The sequence below is a fragment of the Polypterus senegalus genome, chromosome 13 (assembly GCF_016835505.1).
Source record: "Polypterus senegalus isolate Bchr_013 chromosome 13, ASM1683550v1, whole genome shotgun sequence".
In the NCBI taxonomy this organism is placed as follows: Eukaryota; Metazoa; Chordata; class Cladistia; order Polypteriformes; family Polypteridae; genus Polypterus; species Polypterus senegalus.
Genome location: NC_053166.1, coordinates 13,142,159 through 13,160,619, shown reverse-complemented (window position 1 = coordinate 13,160,619; position 18,461 = coordinate 13,142,159). Strand labels below are relative to the sequence as shown.

Genomic DNA, 18,461 nt, shown 5'->3' with positions numbered 1-18,461 from the left:
GAAACTACTTTAGCGTTAGACCCACTAATTAGTAAATAATGGATTAATTAAACAATTAGAACACCTTGAAAAGTAGAATGAAAATCAAGATGAAAATACTGTTAAAAAGAAAAAAATACATTATTTCAATATAACTGCTTGGTGCATTTTAATATATTTTTTTTTTTTTAGCAAACAATATACAAACTAGTTTTCTAGTTCCTTTATTGTCCCCAAAACACAGAACTTGGGAAATAACAGTTCATTTATTTAGCCCAGGAGTTCATTTAAAAACAGAAGCTGGTTGGAACAAAAACATGCAGCCACAGTGGGCCCTCAGGACCGAGTTTGGGAAACACTGCTCTATATTCAATCGCTATCAAAGGCAGTTTACAATACCAATATTTCATAATTGATCTGTGTGAAAAGCTTGTTTTTCACGCCTTTCCTCTGAAGTGATACACTGACACTTCAGATTTGAAAGTTTCAGGTTTAGTTTCGATAGCCCGGCTGCCATCCTCCATAACCCCTCCCTCAATTCTTTCAGGAGGTCACATCCCGCACTCTCTCGCCGATTCATCGTTTTAGGGCGGCCATAGTTTCAAAGATATCTGGTCACCTTTTATTCGGCCGACAAAAAAAAGCCCTTCAGGTTATTTGGGTAATTATAATATTGTGGAGGAACAAGTGCCGTTGGTTTCACCCCAATCTCGTATCGCTTCGCTTTTCACCAACGATACGGACCGCTGCGATTCGCTCACTTTCAGCCCAGTTAAATGGGAAACTGAAGTGAACGTGTCCTTTGTGGTGATAAATGAAGAGCAGTGACGGGGCGGGGCGAAACTGGGAGTAGAATTAAAGGGGCGTGGTCAGCGCGATCAGGTGCGGCTGCAGCAGGTTCGTTTGCTTTGTGATTATCAGTCGAGTAAACAGTTCAATGTGTTGCGCGTGAAGCTCTACGAGGTCCTGCAAGTGTGTGTGTGTATATATATATATATGTTTTACACTTCTATAGGAACAACGTCGTTTCTTTTTTTTTTTAAATTGGTTCTTTTTTCCAAGGCGGCTGGAAGTTTAGTCAACTTTTCTTTGCGGATTTTGTCTGCAGCTTGGGAGCCTGCTGTCTGAATCCAGGATGATTTTTTAGCATTGACTTTTTAATCTGAAATCTTTTTGAGACAAGATGAGCTACTCCGTGCAAGTGTCCAATCATCCGTGCGTTAATGGTAAGTATTAAGTCGTCCTCTCTTGCGGTAACGTTTACGGTACACCTGAAAAATTTTTTTTTTTCGGGTCTCGCGCGCAAACCCTAAATATAATCGCTGTTCTAACAATGCGGCATGAGGCCTGATCAAATATAAATTAATTCTACTGAAAACAAGAAAGGGGGGGAAAAAGTATGGCATTTCTAATTTTAAATGCGCAGCTTTACTTTCTGGATATACAGCAGAGGATGTGATTCGGCTGTGTCGATATGCGCCGAATTTACGGGATTCGGCTTTCAAAGCCAATTGACGTCCGCTAGGAAAATCGCAATCTAAAATGTGTAGCGTTTAACTTAATAATCAAACATGTGCGTCAGAGGAGGCGAAAATGCTTAATGCGTGAGGGTTTCAACCTTAATTTTTGACGGCATATGCACCATCTTCATTCGATTGCTATGGAAGGTGCTGTGTGCGCTCTTAAAAAATCCTTCAGTGGCACTTTATCGTTCTTTATTGGGTTGTGTGGTTCCTTGTTGAACTGTTGCTTGACAAGGCACTATTTTGTTCTGGGACGACTTCTTTGCATATGAAGTTGGTTTGCTTGTTTGTGCTTTTGAAAAATATATGTAGAAACAAAAAGGAATTTTAACATATTAAAGAAAACCTGAGCTTAGCCTGTGTTATTGTAAGCAAGAGGCTCTTTAAAATCACGAAACCTTTTGGTATTCTACAGATCTGCTACCATCTATTCATGGTTATTCACTGTAAGGAGTGTGTTTACAGATCTAAATACATGTGGATGGGTTCCTCTGTGGCATCGCTCTGAACAGTCGCTCTGGCACCTTCATTTTTAAGATTGTAGAATGTCTTTGAAATGATTTAAGACGATCTGTATTTGAAGAGCTCTGTTCCAAAATCAGCTAAGTACAAAAGATAAATTTTGGAGATAAATAGGAAAATCTTGGTCCATACTTGGCAGATTTTGAAACTAAATCCCAAAACTATAGCGCTACACTGTTGCAATTAGGTTTTGAAGCTCGAACATATTTTCGGCGCATGAAAAGTCACAATCGCGTGTTCACTAAATTTTACCAAAAGGTGTAATTAGCAGATTTTGGAACTCGCATCCTCATTTGCTTTACAAACACAAATTATTTCTTTCTTTCCTTTTTTTCTTTATCATTAGTCCAAACCTTGTCTTGAACGTAATCGCCTCGCTCTCCTTGATCTGACAATTCAACCATGGGGACTGCAAAATACGTTTTTTTTTATTTTTTTATTTTCGGTCTTAAAGCCCTTTCTTAAATAAGACTTCTCGCTTGACATGCTGTGAGGTAATATAGCGCCTTTCATAATAGATGAGTAAGCTCTTTGTGTGTTTAAACAAATGTTTAAATGTGTCAGTTCTGTATTTAGTAATTGGTATACTGTAATCTGTACTTGTATTTTTGTTCATAGTACTATCCGTGAAGGTGGGAGCGCTATTTTAAAAAAATACGTTTTAAGGAAAGAGATATTTCAGAGGCGCGATATGTTTTGTGGTGACTTTTTCACGAAGTTTCAACGAAAATATTTTGTCAAATTTTAGAAATTAAATCCTGTCTTGTGAAGAAGAAAGGGTAAACCTGTGTGTATGTACAAATAAAATGCAGACCGTAACAAAACGTCGAATACACAATGTTAGATCCGGAAGGTTTATCTATTACAATCTCTAGATGTTCGATGTTCTGCTATTTTTCTGCTTTGTCAGTATTTCCCACCTTCTTGTTATGACTTGAAACAAGTTTTTTTTTTTTTTGTTTTTTTTTAGAAATTTTGCATATTAATGCAAAAACATGCACGTGACATTGTTGAAGTTTAGCTGGATTGTATGCCACAGCAGACCGCGTGTCCTTTTATTTCACGTGGTGAGCGTCGTGAAATTCATCCCCTCCGACACGTCCGTGCGGTACGGCCTGCCCGTTTGCCCCTGGACTTGAGGCTCGTTTGGACGCATGCTGTGCTTTGTCTTGGGTCCGGGTGCTCTTTTTTCTTTTTCAAGTGGCTGACTGGCTTACCCGCCCGCGGCGTCAATGAAAACGTTCACGTATCGAGTGTAAATGTGGGCCATCTCCTGGGTGACAAACTATTGACATGTTAAAACGAAGTGTGATCGCAAGTGCGCCCACCCCCATTGTTGAGTGTCCTGCCGTTTCTTGCTGCAAATTTTAGCAGCAGCATGTTACGTGGTGATCAGCGATGGCAGACCTGCCACCACACCAGCAGTAATCAGTCGTGCTTTTTTTCTTCTTTCCCTTTCTGGTGGTGTCGCGACCCACTTCCCAATCCCGGTGTAAATTGGCATCGAGACAATGCTTGGTGAATGAAGCGCGATCATTAAAAGGCGGGTTAGGTAGACGGGCGCTCCCTTTGGGCCCCTCCCTCCTGGTGAATTTAGCACCGGGATGGGTGGGGTAATCGAGCGAGATTTTCGGAGCCAATGGCCGACAGCGAACGTTTAAACGGCGACCTACCCCATTCTAAACGACGGCAATCCTCCGACCCAGCGGGATCCGGTACCCGGAGTTTGAAACTCACGCCTGGAAATTGTCTGTGGGAAGTCTACATTGATCTCCACGTTTCTGTGTAGGGTTTTTACCCCAGATATTCTGGTTTTCCTGGCACATCTTCCAAAATGTGAATCAATAGTTCACATGTCAAAATGCTGGATACTCGGCTTCGCCGTACTCCGTTCTCCTATGACCCCTCCTCTAATCAACAAGGCATTTCCATCCATGTAATTGCTGCTCACTCAATTATTTTTTTTTAAATCGAATTTATTAAAATCAAGTAACACTCCAAACACAACTCGAGTTTTACAAAAAGTAAAAAAAAAAAAGTTTGAAAGAAATAAACCCCCACCCTGAATTTTTTTTTTAGCTCCTTCCATCCTTCTATGCATTATCCTAATCTACATGGTCACGGGGTGGTGGGCGGTCTGCTGGAGCCAATCCCAGCCAACACAGGGCACAAGGCAGGAAACGAACACGCACACACTAGGGACAATTTTGAATCGCCAGTGCACCCAACCTGCATGTCTTTGGACTGTGGGAGGAAACCCACACAGACATGGGGCGAACATGCAATTCTGAGTAAAATGTGTGAAAATCCCAGGAGATCAGAAGATACAGAAACACTCAAACCAGCCTGCCTGGCACCAGCAATCCTGACACAGTCCAGATCACTGACAGCCCCATTGTGGTGTTGGATGTGAACATGAACTGAAGCTCCTGACCAGCATCGGCAGGATTGTATGCACTGCACTGCTGGCACATGATTGGCTGGTAAAATAACTGCATTGATAAGCAGGTCGGACGAGTGTTTCTTATTTGCTGAGGGTGTGGCTGGCGGGTTGTGTGTGGTTGTGCTCTGCAATGCATTGGCTGTCCTAGTGTTGACTTTTGCTTTGTACTCCGTGCTGCTGACTATGCAAATTACAAAATGGATAAGCGCTTGAATTTCTCACTCAAAAAAGAAAATCTTGAGACGAGACTATTGTCAAGAGATTTTTCCAAGTCCCGCCCTCCTCTCAACCATTTACGGTTAACGGCCCACGCCCGCGGTCCTCTCGCCTCTCATGGGTGTGAATGTTTTTGTCGGACACTATTCCTGCGCTCTCGGCTCTTATACACTTTACATTTTCCTCACTTTAAGTTCCCAATTAAAAAAAAAAAAAAGACGTGTCAATCTTATTGAAGAATTTCATCATGAAGGGTTATCAACGGAAGAAATGAGTTCCCAGGCAATCCTAGCACAGAGAAATGAAGTCAAATATGAACATTGTCGATCGGTTACACGGCAAATTGTTTCAGCACAGTCTATTGATACGCATGTAACCAGTCAGTGGTGATGGTGTGGAAGATGAAAACATCAACTTACAATATCCCGTAGAATAACTACATCTGTTAACACCATCTGGTCTTCCACTTGAGAAATTACTGTTAAAAGAAGGACATATCATAATGTTATTGCATAATTTTATGTCTGAGTGATGGGCTATGCAATGGGACAAGATTAGTTGTATTAAAAATTGGTCGAGCAATTCTGACATAAAAAAAAAATTTACATTTATTAATTTTATTACAATCAATACATAGCAATCAAGTTTTTACAAAAAAAAGAATTATGTTAAGAACAGATCGATCCCCACCCCTGAGAGAGAGAGCAAGCCAAACGGTGTAAAATTTAAGGCTTGTAAAAATACCCAAATTAATAAATTCTCTGTGCTTTATAAACTTATTTTAAAATATTACTGATTAGATCCTGCCATGTTTTGAAAAAAGTCTGTACAGATCCTCTAACTGAGTATCTGATTTTTTCCAATTTTAAATAGTATAACATATCAGTTTCCCACTGACTTAAAAGAGGAGAGTTTGGGTTCTTCCAGTTTATCAGAATAAGTCTGCGTGCCAACAGTGTAGTGAATGCAATCACAATTTGTTTGTCTTTCTCCACTTTAAGACCCTCGGGAAGAACCCCAAACACAGCTGTTAATGGGTTAGGAGGGATTGTGAGTCCAAGGCTGTCTGAGAGGTAATTAAAAATTTTTGTCCAGAATAATGTTAATTTGGTGCAGGCCCAGAACATGTGACCCAGTGAGGCTGGGGCTTGGTTGCAACGTTCACAGGTTGGATCTCGGCCTGGAAACATTTTGGAGAGTTTTAGTCGAGACAGATGTGCTCGATATATAATTTTGAGTTGTATAATTGTATGCTTTGCGCATATGGAGCTCAAGTGAATTCTCTGCATTGCTACTTTCCTGACATGTAAAATTTTAACAGGTGACGAAATGTAATATAGTACATATAACATGAGACACCAAAGGAGATCTTTATACGCCATTTGTATTAAAATGTTTAGAGTTTACCGTTAGAATAGCTTTTGCTATGACAACTAAAAAATCACAGGCACTATTCAAAAAAGTCGTTTTATTTTTTAGAGAGAGAGAAACGATATTCACTCACGGGCAGTTCTACATTGCGTTGTCACAAAGTCCAAACACGGAATCAAAACTCGGTGCGATCTTGATGAAAAGTTAATTCCAAATATTGTTTTAGTGTAAAAGTGTAAGTTTAAAGATTACTTGCGTGTTTGATTTCAAAGCCAAACGGAACGAAAAATGAATAACGCAACAAATATCTCTAACGCAACATGAAACAATTTTCTTTCAGTTTATTACGTTTTACTATTTTTTTTTTAATATGGTTACTTACACGCTGTAATGTAAAATAGTTCTATTATGCATATGGAACAATTCCCATGAAGATGATGATGATGATCTGTTTAAATTGTACATATGCTTCACCATACGCGAGCAGCAGAGCTGTGAAGTGCCCAGTGCGTAGTACCCGCCCAGAGGTTGCCGAGCGTATCGAGGAGGGGGCAGAGCCCCCTAGTCTTTTCTATGCGATTAAAACTTAACTCTGGGCAAAATGTTTGTTGAGACGTTCTAAGTGCTGAATGTTACTTTTTTGTTAGTCTACATCTGCACTAGCTCATTCTTTATTAAATTCCTCTTTTTTCGTCTACGGCTCCTCTTAAATGTGGTGTTCCTCAGGGATCCATTTTGGGTCCTATTTAATTCTCTATATACCTTCACCTTATTGGAGGTATTTTTAGGAAATGTAACATTTCTTTTCACTGCTGTGCCGATGACACTCCGGTTTATATTCCCCTGCACAACTGTCTTTCTGAACTAAGGGTCCTGGATGGCTAATAATTTTCTTGATCTAAATCAAAATAAAACAGAGGTGCTTATTGTGGGTCCATCAGCTAAAGCCCAAACTGGTCTTGGACTTCTCGGCTCTTTCTCTGTCTTTTGCAATCCTTAAGTCCGCAATCCTGGTGTTATCTTTGACAGTAACCTCTCTTTTGAGAAATAAGTTAATTCTGTAGTTAAGAGTTGCTTTTTCCAGGTAAGATCAAGCCTTTTGTATCTTCTAGGGATCTTGAGAAAGCTACTCCTGCTTTTATCTTCTCTCGCCTCAATTACTTAGCAAATCTCTGACACGCAGGTTACAGTTGGTCCAGAATGCTGCCGCTCGCTTTCTGGTTGGGGCAAGAAAGTCTGACTCTGTTTCTCCACTATTAGCTTCTTTACACTGGCTGCCTGTCAGTTTTCAACTTGATTTTAAAATCTTGCTGCTAGTTTTTAAATCTTTACATGGGCTCGCTCCTGCCTATTTATCTGAACTGTGTGTTTTACACCAGCCATCCAGAGTGCTTAGATCTTCTGGTCAGTTGTCTCTTGTTGTCCCTCATACTAAATGTAAAACCAAAGGGGGACAGACTGGGCTTTGAGAGCTGCTGCCCATCGCCTGTGAAACTCTTTATATAAAGGAGTCGTCTACAACTAAACTGTTCAAAACGAGATTAAAAACTCATTTCTATTCACTTGCATTCCGTGACCTTCAGTAATACTGATGGTTTCCACTTTGTGATTATATTACTTCTGTTTATATATTATGTTCATATATTTCAACTCCAGAGTGGTAGAGAGTCCAGCCCCTCTCAAGGAGATTGGTTCCAGAGTCCAAGCTGTGCGTCGAGGCGAGTCCGACTATATCTAGCCGGAACCTCTCGACCTCGCGCACTAGCTCAGGCTCCTTCCCCTTCAGACAGGTGACAATCCACGTCCCAAGAGCCAGTTTCTGTAGCCGAGGATCAGACCGCCAAGGTCCCCGCCTTCGGCCACCACCCAACTCGCACTGCACCCAACCTCCTTGGCCCCTCCCATAGATGGAGAGCCCATGGGGAGGAGGACCCACGTTCCCTCTTTGGGCTGTGCCCCATGGATGCAGGCCCGGCCACCAGGCGCTCGCCATCGAGCCCCACCTCCAGGCCTGGCTCCAGAGGGGGGCCCCGGTGACCCGCATCCGGGCAAGGGAAAACATCGTCCAAAGTTTTTGCTCTTCATCGGAGGTTTGTTGAACCGCTCTTTGTCTCATCCCTCACCTAGGACCAGTTTGCCTTGGGTGGCCTACCAGGGCATAAAGCCCCGGACAACATAGCTCCTAGGATCATTGGGACACGCAAACCCCTCCACCACGATAAGGTGACGGTTCAAGGAGGAATTTCTTATTTCCTTTAAATTAAAAATCAATATAACAGTCCATACCATCAAATCAAACTTGAACTAAAATTCAACCCCTCCAACCAACAAAGCAAATCCTTAAAAGCAGCAAGTAAGGAAGTGTATCCACCCCAATATATAAGCTTATTCTAAAATCCTATTGATTAGCTCCTGCCCTTTTTTAAATAAAGTTTTAAACGGATCCTCCTGAGTGAGAAATTTTTTTGTCCCCCAGTTTAAAATAGTGTAGACCATGCACAAGTCTATATTCAATTAACCAGCAGCCATAGCACTTCAGAGCAGGTCATCTGCCTGCAGCTAAGCATGTTCAGGCCCAGCCAGTACTTGGATGGGAGGTCATCTAAGACGGGGGTCCCCAGCTCTGGTCCTGGAGGACCACCGTGGCTGCAGGTTGTCATTCTAACCCTTAATTGGTGACGTGTTTGTGCTGCTAACAAACTTCTTGTGAATTCATTTTAATTGACTTGTTGTTTTAAGATTTGTTCCCCTAAATTTCTTCATCGTTCCTCTCGGTTGCTTCATTTCTTTCCTTAAATGGCACCCAAACAGAAATGAAATGTAAAGTGAGGGAGCCAACAGAAGAGCAACCAAGTCAGGGCCTCAAACTCCAGCCAATTTCACTCTAACCAGTTGCTTAATGAGGCGTAGAGTCTTGTCGTTAATTAAACCCGTTGGCTTGTTGCTGCTCTCCTGGTGCGTTAGCAGACATTTCCAAAATTGATTTTCTCTTTTCTAAGAGCGCTGGTCAAATGGTTTGTCGACCAGAGTAGATCAGCATTCCTGACACCTTCATCTTTATTTTCAGATATTGTGTGATGGACACCAGTTGTTTTGACTCATTTTTTTATCTTATTATTGTTTGGCTGCTAATTAAGGGGTCTGAGTCTTCAAGAGCAAGTCAATTTAAAATGAATTCAAAAGAAGTTAATTAGCAACAGAAACGAGTCACTCATTAAGAAAAGGGTTAGCATGAAAACCTGCAGCCACTGGGGCCCTCCAGGACTGGAGTTGGTGACCCCTGAACTAGGAACAGCTTGGGTTTGTGTTGGTAAGGCCAGAAGGGGGCGCTAACCCAATGGTCTGAATGTAGATTCCAATGCAGCGAAGGCGACACTGCTGTAAAAATGGCACCGCCCTTTGGATGAGACGTAAAGCCGAGGTCCTGAATCTCTGCGATCATAAAAGATCCCTGGGCACCCTTTGTAAAGAGTAGGGTGTATCCTAATGTGCTGACTAAACTGCGCACCATGGCCTAGTCATTCTGGCCCCCTAATTATCCACTGTGTGTGTGTGTCTCTCTCTCTCACACACCACTTCACCACCAAATGCGTCATGTGTGGTGAGCATACTGGCATGAAAATGACTGCCGTCACATTGTCCAGGTGGGTGCTGCACATTACTGGAGGTTGAAGTGTCTCCCCACTCACTATGTAAGGTGCGTTGAGTAGTGAGAAAAGTGTCATAGAAATGTTAATCCATTCTTGCCTTTTGTCCATACCACCTTGATGTTTTTAGCCCCCTTGAAACGGATGAACCAAACGAGTCGTATATATTTCAGAAAATGCTTGCTCAACACTGATGTGTGAATGAACGAAGAGTTTTAAACACGCAGACTCTACCTGCACTCTGAGTGGTTTGTGCTTGTTACGTGACCCTTCCCTGATTGGATGCCGCTCGTTACATCATCTCACGCCCTGATTGGTTGCAGGCGGTGCTCCTGTTTGCACTGTAAAGTGTCTCTATACCTGCATGGACATGACCGCCAGTCTGTGTTCTCCGCTGCTTTGTTCGCGGTCTACTCCTCAAATATCCATCCCCATATCTGAGTATAAGAGAAAGTCGAGGGGAGACCACTCCAGATTTTCTTTTAACGGTAAAACCCTCCCAAGGCAATGCAGGAGTGTGGCAGGGGGACTGTACTTTCTCTGGTCCTGTTCAGCCTACATACATCGGACTTCCAATACAACTTGGATTCCTGCCACGTGCAAAAGTTTGCTGATGACGCTGCTATTGTGGGCTCCATCAGGAGTGGGCAGGAGGAGGAGTATAGGAACCTCATCAAGGACTTTATTAAATGGTGCTACTCAAACCACTTACACCTGAACACCAGCAAGACCAAGGAGCTGGTGGTGGATTTTAGGAGGCTCAGGCCCCTCATTGACCCTGTGATCATCAGAGGTGACTGTGCAGAGGGTGCAGACCTATAAATACCTGGGAGTGCAGCTGGATGATAAACTGGACTGGACTGCCAATACTGATGCTCTGTACAAGAAAGGACAAAGCTGAATATACTTCATTAGAAGGCTGGCGTCCTTCAACATCTGCAATAAGATGCTGCAGATGTTCTATCAGACGGTTGTGGCGAGCGCTCTTCTACGCTGTGATGTGCAGGGGTGGCAGCATAAAGGAGAAGGACACCTCACACCTGGACAAACTGGTGAGGAAGGCAGGCTCTATTGTAGGCATGGAGCTGAACAGTTTGACATCTGTGGCAGAGCGACGGGCGCTGAGCAGGCTCTTGTCAATCATGGAGAATCCACTGAACAGGAGCAGCTTCAGCGACAGGCTGCTGTCACCGTCCTGCTCCACTGACCGACTGAGGAGATCGTTCCTCTCCCACACTATGCGATTCTTCAGAGATACTTTCATAAATCATGTGAAAATGCTAGTGTGAATGGCAATCATTTTTTTCATTTAAAGATGCTGCCTTTAAATGTGGATGAAGCTGTCCTCTCTCTTGGTTTTTACAGATTCGTTCTATGCCAACTCGCTGATTTCCAGATTGGCAGGCTGCGTTAGATTTTTACAGTACGTTGCCTCACCAACCACACGACTTACCACCCAGATAGGACTGCACCCTGGTCCCTATCTTACCACCGTACCTATAGGGTGGTCCTGATCTAATTATGAAATTTTCATTACGCTTTAACTTAAGTTTATTACATATAAAATCGCCGAAAAATCCCGGACCATTGAAGTGTGCGAACTGACGACATGAAGAATCGCCTTTGTGCCGAACTGGAATTGTCCCGCATAAATCGGTCTTCCAGACAATCTGGATCTGCATGATTGGATCTGGACCACCCTGTATATATAACATGTGCCTTCATGCACTTCAAGTACAAGAAGATCCTGGAAAATATCCTCTCGCCATCTACAGTGACAGACAGATGTAAAATCCAGAAGACCCTGAATCTGAGCTCCAAGAGACGCCAAAACAAACAAATTTCGAAATACAGGCTCAGTAGAAGGACTTCTGGGTAGCACGTAACACCTCCGGTCTCCACAACATGATGCAGTCAGACAGGATTTTCTCAGTTTTTGACCTCTGGGCACAGCCAACCGTTTCCATGCTGGCCTAGGTTGGTGTGCTGTTTCTATTTATATAAGCATGGGGACATTCTTTTCCTGTGTTTGTCACAAAGGCAACCAGGAGGTCCAACATATCGGTGATTGTAGCAAGAGGGCCTTCCCTGGACGTTTAGTGGCCCTAAGTACTTTAAAAGATTTTGGTGCCCTAATTATATGTCTGTCTGCAGAGAGTGTCGACCTCATCGGGAGGTTTACTTGCCTCTGCAGTGACGTTCATGTCTCTGGTGACTCTTCCTATGATATCCATAGATGGATTGGGAGAGCATGGAGGAGTCATGAGGTCGCTGGGAAGGGCTGTGTGGCACTCCTGATATCTCTGCGTAAGGACATCGGTCCAAGTCTTTAGAGTCCTGGTGCTTTCTGTCTTGCTATATGATTGTGAGACATGGACACTATCCAGTGATCTGAGATGAAAGGTCTCTGTGGAGACTCTATGGTTACCACTGGTTTGACTTTGTGTTGCTCGTGGAGTCCTGAATGATGTACATTAACTGCCATGAGATGCAGCATCCGTTACGGCACTACGCCATGTGGCGTGATCCACCTCGCATGGTATTCATTGTTGAGGACCTGAGTGGCTGGACCAGGCCAAGGTGATGCTCATCTAATACCTGGCTGTGGCAGACAGATGGTCATTTCCGGAGGATAGGACTGGACCGCGTCTCTGCCAGGGGTTACCAACCAGGATCCTGGGCTTTTTCGTAATGTGGCAGATATAGCAACACGCTGTACCAGTGCATGCTCCCCAACTTGACCTGACCGTATCTATCTGAATATCTGTATATCATGCTATCTGTGCAAAAGTTTGCTGATGACACTGCTATTGTGGGCTGCATCAGGAGTGGGCAGGAGGAAGGGTACAGGAAGCTAATCAAAGACTAAATGGTGTGACTCAAACCACTTCCACCACCAGTTCTTTGGTCTTGCTGGTCTTCAGGTGTATTTTAGGAGGCCCAGACCCCTCGTGGACCCCGTATTCATCAGAGGTGACTGTGTGCAGAGGGTACAGACCTATAAATACCTGGGAGTGCAGCTGGATGATAAATTGGACTGGACTGTCAATACTGATGCTCTGTGTAAGAAAGGTCAGAGCCGACTATACTTCCTTAGAAGGTTGGCGTCCTTCAACATCTGCAATAAGATGCTACAGATGTTCTATCAGATGGTTGTGGCGAGCGCCCTCTTCTACGCAGTGGTGTGCTGGGGAGGCAGCATAAAGGATGCCTCACGCCTGGATAAACTGGTGAGGAAGGCAGGCTCTATTGTAGGCATGGAGCTGGACAGTTTGACATCCGTGGCAGAACGACGGGCGCTAAGCAGGCTCCTGTCAATCATGGAGAATCCACTGCCTCCACTGAACAGGATCATCTCCAGACAGAGGAGCAGCTTCAGTACAGACTGCTGTCACCATCCTGCTCCACTGACAGACTGAGGAGACCCCACACTATGCGACTCTTCAACTCCACCCAGGGGAGTAAATGCTAACATTATACAAATTTTTGTCTGTTTTTACGTGCATTTTTATTACTCTTTAATATTTTTTGTATCAGTATACTGCTGCTGGGTTATGTGAATTTCCCCTTGGGATTAATAAAGTACTGTATCTATCTATAAAAAAATAAATCCTAATATTTCTAGAAATGAAACGCATCTTCTACCAGGATGGAAGGAAATGTTTATTTTGTGTACTTCCACTTTATTTATATTTGAAAAGTTTTCTCTTACTTTTTCTAATTGTAAAGTCAGATCCTCAAAGCTAATCTTGCGTCACACATCTACAGAACCTCTGGACCGCACAGTGTAAAAACGTATGGGATAACCCTTATCTCGTGTGTAAGTGAAGATATCTCGTACGTATGGGACGTTGTCATGTATGTATGTGAAACTATCCCATACATATGTGAGGACTTCTCGTACATATGGGATGTTTTCTCGTACATACGTGATACGGTTTATCCCATAATTTTTTGTTTTGTGCGGTTCAGAGCTTCCATACAAATCTGCTTCGCCATTTGCAGTTTTGCACCGTATGGTCCATGGTAAAACGGCAAAGGACAATTTCTGTGGTGCCCCCCTTTCCTTTGCTGTCCTAAGTACATACTGATTTTTGCTGATTTGGTTAATTTAGTCCTGGCCAGGCGAGTGTCATCTATGAGGCAACTACTTTGGCAATTCAGTGGATTAAGGAACCCGATATAAAATTGTGTGAACTGCACAAGACGACAACCCCACCAGTATTCTGATCAGTTTTCACTCTATAGGGTGGTCCAGATCTAATTATGTAATTTTCATTATGCTATAACTTATTACTTAGAAAATCGCCCGAAAAATCCTGGACCATCGAAGTGTGCGAACAGACGACATGAAGAATCTTCTTTGTGCCGAACTGGAATTGTCCCTGCATAAATCAGTCATTCAGACGATCTGGATCTGCATAATTCGATCTGGACCACCCTGTATACCATGTGCCTGCCATATGAGAAGTATAAAAATGTCTTCAAAATTGGGTGATTTATGTTAATTGGGGTGTGTGTAGTTGAGAGGGTGATGGTCTGACACCCATCCAGTGTTAGTTTCTTTCTGTGACCAGCTCCAAACCATGATCCTGAATTGGACAAAGTGAAATTTTGAATGGAATGTTTTTTATAAATGTAGTATTGAAAGAAAATTGCAAACCTTTTGACGATTGCCCACTCCCTTTTATGTTTTCTAACTGGAAGATGGTGCTTTGCATCGGTGTCTCTTTAAGCCCGTGTTTCCCAACCTTTTTACTTCCTCGTATACGAAGTATAAGGAAAGTATTGCATTCGTCCAAAAATTCCATTTTGAGAATTTGATGAATCTCAAAGTTTTGGACCCTCCACGAGTCCAAAAAATACCATTTTTGGAATTTGTGTGTGTGTGTAAACCTGATAACCTAAGTACACGTTCAGTTGGGACAACCAAATTTTGCATACAAGTATTAGGTACAAAACGTAGATTTCTATCAGTTTTTGGGCTATTTCCGCTAACCAGAAGTGGTACTTTACCATTTATTCATGCAGCTGCAGAGTCCAATTTATTCAACTTTTTATAATTGTTCAATATTATTAATTTGATTTGTTGTTAATGGTTCTTCAATGTACATAATATAAAAGTCATTGTCTTGCGGTTTACTTCTGAAATATCCATCCCCATATCTGAGTATAAGAGAGTCGAGGGGAGACCACTCCCGATTTTCTTTTAAAGGTAAAACTCTCCCAAGGCACACCACTATTTTACTAACCAGCAACACATTATAGGTCATACATGTACTCAACAGTCTGAATGAGCGGAGACTACCAAAAAACTACGTATGTATACAATAAAGATGATGATAATAGTAATCACTTATTAATCTTGGAAATACCACAAAATTAGAATCTGGGTGGAGCTGTTGGATAAAACCTTTTAAGTGCTTAGGGCCTGTAAAGGTCTTAATCCAGTGCCCTGTATGCCTGGCATTGTACTCTACTGTACTGGGATATTTCCACAGCCAAGAATTTATATATATATTAAAAAAAAAAAAACTCGGATTTTATGGGACACGTGGGCACCAAAGCGGCTGTTCTTTTTACTGTGACAGGTGTGTACTGTGAGAGGTTACGATGCCCGTTTACATCTTCAGATTAGGGCTATCGTGCAATTGGAAGAATTTCTGTCCTGTCAGAAATTTCAAGATGTATATTGGGGAGTTTTCAGTCGGCTGTCTTGAAGTGTGAGCAGCTATTCTGCAGTGAGCAGATTTTCTGATGTCGCTATAAAATTTCATTGTGCATCGATCGCAGTATACTATACATTAGCTGTTGTCATTATCTTGCTCATCACGGCTGGACTAACTATTAAAACAAAATAAGCAAGTGCTTTGAGCATAGGGGTAGGGGGGCACAAATGTTTTCCATTGTTGGATTTACCTTACGGTGCAAAAAATGCAAATGGTGAAGATGAACCAGGTTCTACAAAAAGGGGCTACCACATTGAATAAAACAAAAAGTAAAAATGGAGGTTAATGGTATATTTTATTCAAAATTAGAATCTGGTAACTGGCACACAGTCCACTGAGGCTCATACGATCGGCTGTCCCGTTCAGTCATCTGCTGAGAGCGACAATGGGGGCCACAAATCTTTTTAAGTGCTTTGGTCCTCTAAAGGTGGTAATCTGGCCATGGCTTCACCCAATTATGGAAACCTGAGGGGTTTTTGACCTTTGTTTTTGGAGCCCAAGTTCATAGTAGGGCACACTTGCACACATGCAGGAGGTCAGTTTAGATTTTCTAAATTGTCCTTTGTGATGGTAGACTGGGATTAAGGGGTTGTAAGACATGGATTGATGGCTGGATAGTGTGTGTGTGTGTGTGTGTGTATATAGCATCGCCATGACAAATGTTGCATTTCTAGTTTGTCTGGAAGCTAATTTACTTTGAAAAGGACTGACGAAAGAATCAGGAACTTGTAATTATACGCACCGTCCTTCTATGTCAAGTTGGCAGGTGTCCTCTAAAACAAGATTAAAATACACCTGCGGTGAAAAGGTCAGAAAATCTCCATCCCTGTTAGAGTTGGTAGTCGCTTTTGCCATTTGAATTCAGGGTTACTCCAGCTGCGTCTGCTCTAAACCGACTCCGTCGTCTGGGCCTTCTGCATGTGGGGGTGACGCACCATCCCCCATAATGCTGTTCAACTGGTTTGTTTTCATTTCCATTGGATGTGACGTCAGCAAAACTGGGAGCCTTGGGATCAAAACTTTTTCAAAGGATTTTAATCTTAGTTTTACAATAATCCCTTGCTATATCACGCTTCGACTTCACGGCTTTTATACGTAAGCATATCTAAATACAGGGTGACACAGAAAAACGGGAACTTTTGAAAAACCCAATAACAAAAGAAGAAATCCAACACAAAAAATTTACAGCAATTGAACCACTACAACTTGACTTTTAAAAGACAGTAATCCAAATTATCAACGTCTGAAAATTACGTCCTGTAGATGGCATCCTCCTGTACGTATGCATTCTTCCAATCTGCTGTTGAGGTTTCCTATTGATTGCTGCAGCATCTCAGCTGGGATACTACGAATTTCGTCTTGAATTCTTTGTTTCAGTTCAGATTCAGTGTCTTTGGCCGAGTCGTGTAGACCTGACTCTTAAGGTAGCCCCACAAGAAAAATCGCAAACTGACAAATCCGGTGATCTTGAGGGCCAGGGAATGTCACCGAATCTTGAGATGACAAGGTTACTGAACAATTTTCGCACAGCTGCCATTGATTGCCTTGCAATATATATATATATATATATATATATATATATATATATATATATATATATATATATATATATATATATATAAAATAAAAAATAAAAAAAAATAAAATCACTGCTTCTTGGAATTCTGCGCCAGTGGGTCTTTATTTCTGGTATATGCTTCCTCAGTTGATTTCATACAGGGGACACTATTGGTGGATGGCTGGGAAGCTACCCAATCAGTGCACGCAGTTAAGTTCCTGGGTGCTGATTGGCTCAGCGACAGAGAGCAGCATTCAATTCCGCTTTGTGTTAGCCAGCATCTCGTCTCACTCATTCAGCATCAACATGTTTCTTGGTGCGTAGTCAAGCCCTTCGTTATGTCTACAAAATGATCTGCTCCTGTTACTACTTCTGGGGTCGTGCCCAAGCACCAACGGAAGATGCTAACGATTGCCGAAAAGGTTAAAGTTTTGCATATGTTGAAGAAAGGGAAATTCCATGTCGCTGTAGGACGCCATTACAGCATCATTGAGTCCACAGTTTGTTATATTAAGTTGTAAGTGGACCATAATAAGGTGATAGTCCAAATGGAATCTGCTTTAGGGATTTGGATTAAAGACTGCTGGAAGAAGAACATCCCCCCGTGGGCACCAATATCATCCGAGAGAAGGACAAGCAAATTCATGGTAGGTTTGCGGATGCTGAAGATACTCTAGACGACGTCCCTCAACCTGGAACATCTGTTGAATCCCCCAGTAATAAAGTGAATTTACTGCCAGCAAGGGCTGGTTTGAAAAATTCAAGAAAAGGTTCAACTTGGCCAGCGTGAACCTACATGGAGAGGTTGCCTCCGCAGACAAAGCCGCAGCCGAAAAATGTCGCCGACATGTTCAAGGCGATCATTGAAGAAGACGTATATCGGCCTGAACAAGTGTTTAATATGGATGAGACAGCCCTATTTTGGAAGCGGATGCTGTCTCGTACTTTTTATCACAAAGGAAGAGGCAAAAGCCCTGGGCTTAAGGCTTACAAAGCTTGCATCACGCTGGTCATGTGTGGCAATGCTGTGAGCTTTATGATAAAGCCTGGGCTCATTTATAAGTCCAAAAACCCCCAGGGCCTGAAAACAAGAATAAATATATCCTGCTGCCTGTGTACTGGATACACAGCCTGAAGGCCTGGATTACGAAACTCCTGACGTCGGATTAGTTTCACCAATGTGTCATTCTGGAGGTAAAGATCTATCTGGCAGAGAAACTGCTTGAGTTCAAAGTCCTTTTACTTCTGGACAATGCTGGAGGGTCATCCCTTGGATCTATCCTACCAAGGTGTAAAAATAGAGTTCTTGCCTCCGAATATGACGTCACTGATTCAGCCAATGGATCAAGGAGTTATCCAGGCTTTCATGGTGTTGTACACCAGGAACGCCCTGCAACACATAGTAGAGACAATGCACACGGACAATGACTTTTCCCTGAAGGGAGTACAAGTACAAGATCACATCATGTATGG

The 18,461-nt window shown here is 42.5% G+C and overlaps 1 protein-coding gene across 1 annotated transcript in view; it reads left to right on the top strand.

Moving 5' to 3' along the window:
* Nucleotides 1-849: 849 nt before the first annotated feature.
* nipal4 (NIPA like domain containing 4) overlaps nucleotides 850-18,461 on the top strand; it is a 32,900-nt gene continuing 15,288 nt past the window's right edge. The window contains exon 1 of the mRNA XM_039775368.1: nucleotides 850-1,205. Coding sequence (XP_039631302.1) covers nucleotides 1,163-1,205 — 43 coding nt within the window. The 5' untranslated portion in view covers nucleotides 850-1,162. The remainder of the gene's footprint in view (nucleotides 1,206-18,461) is intronic.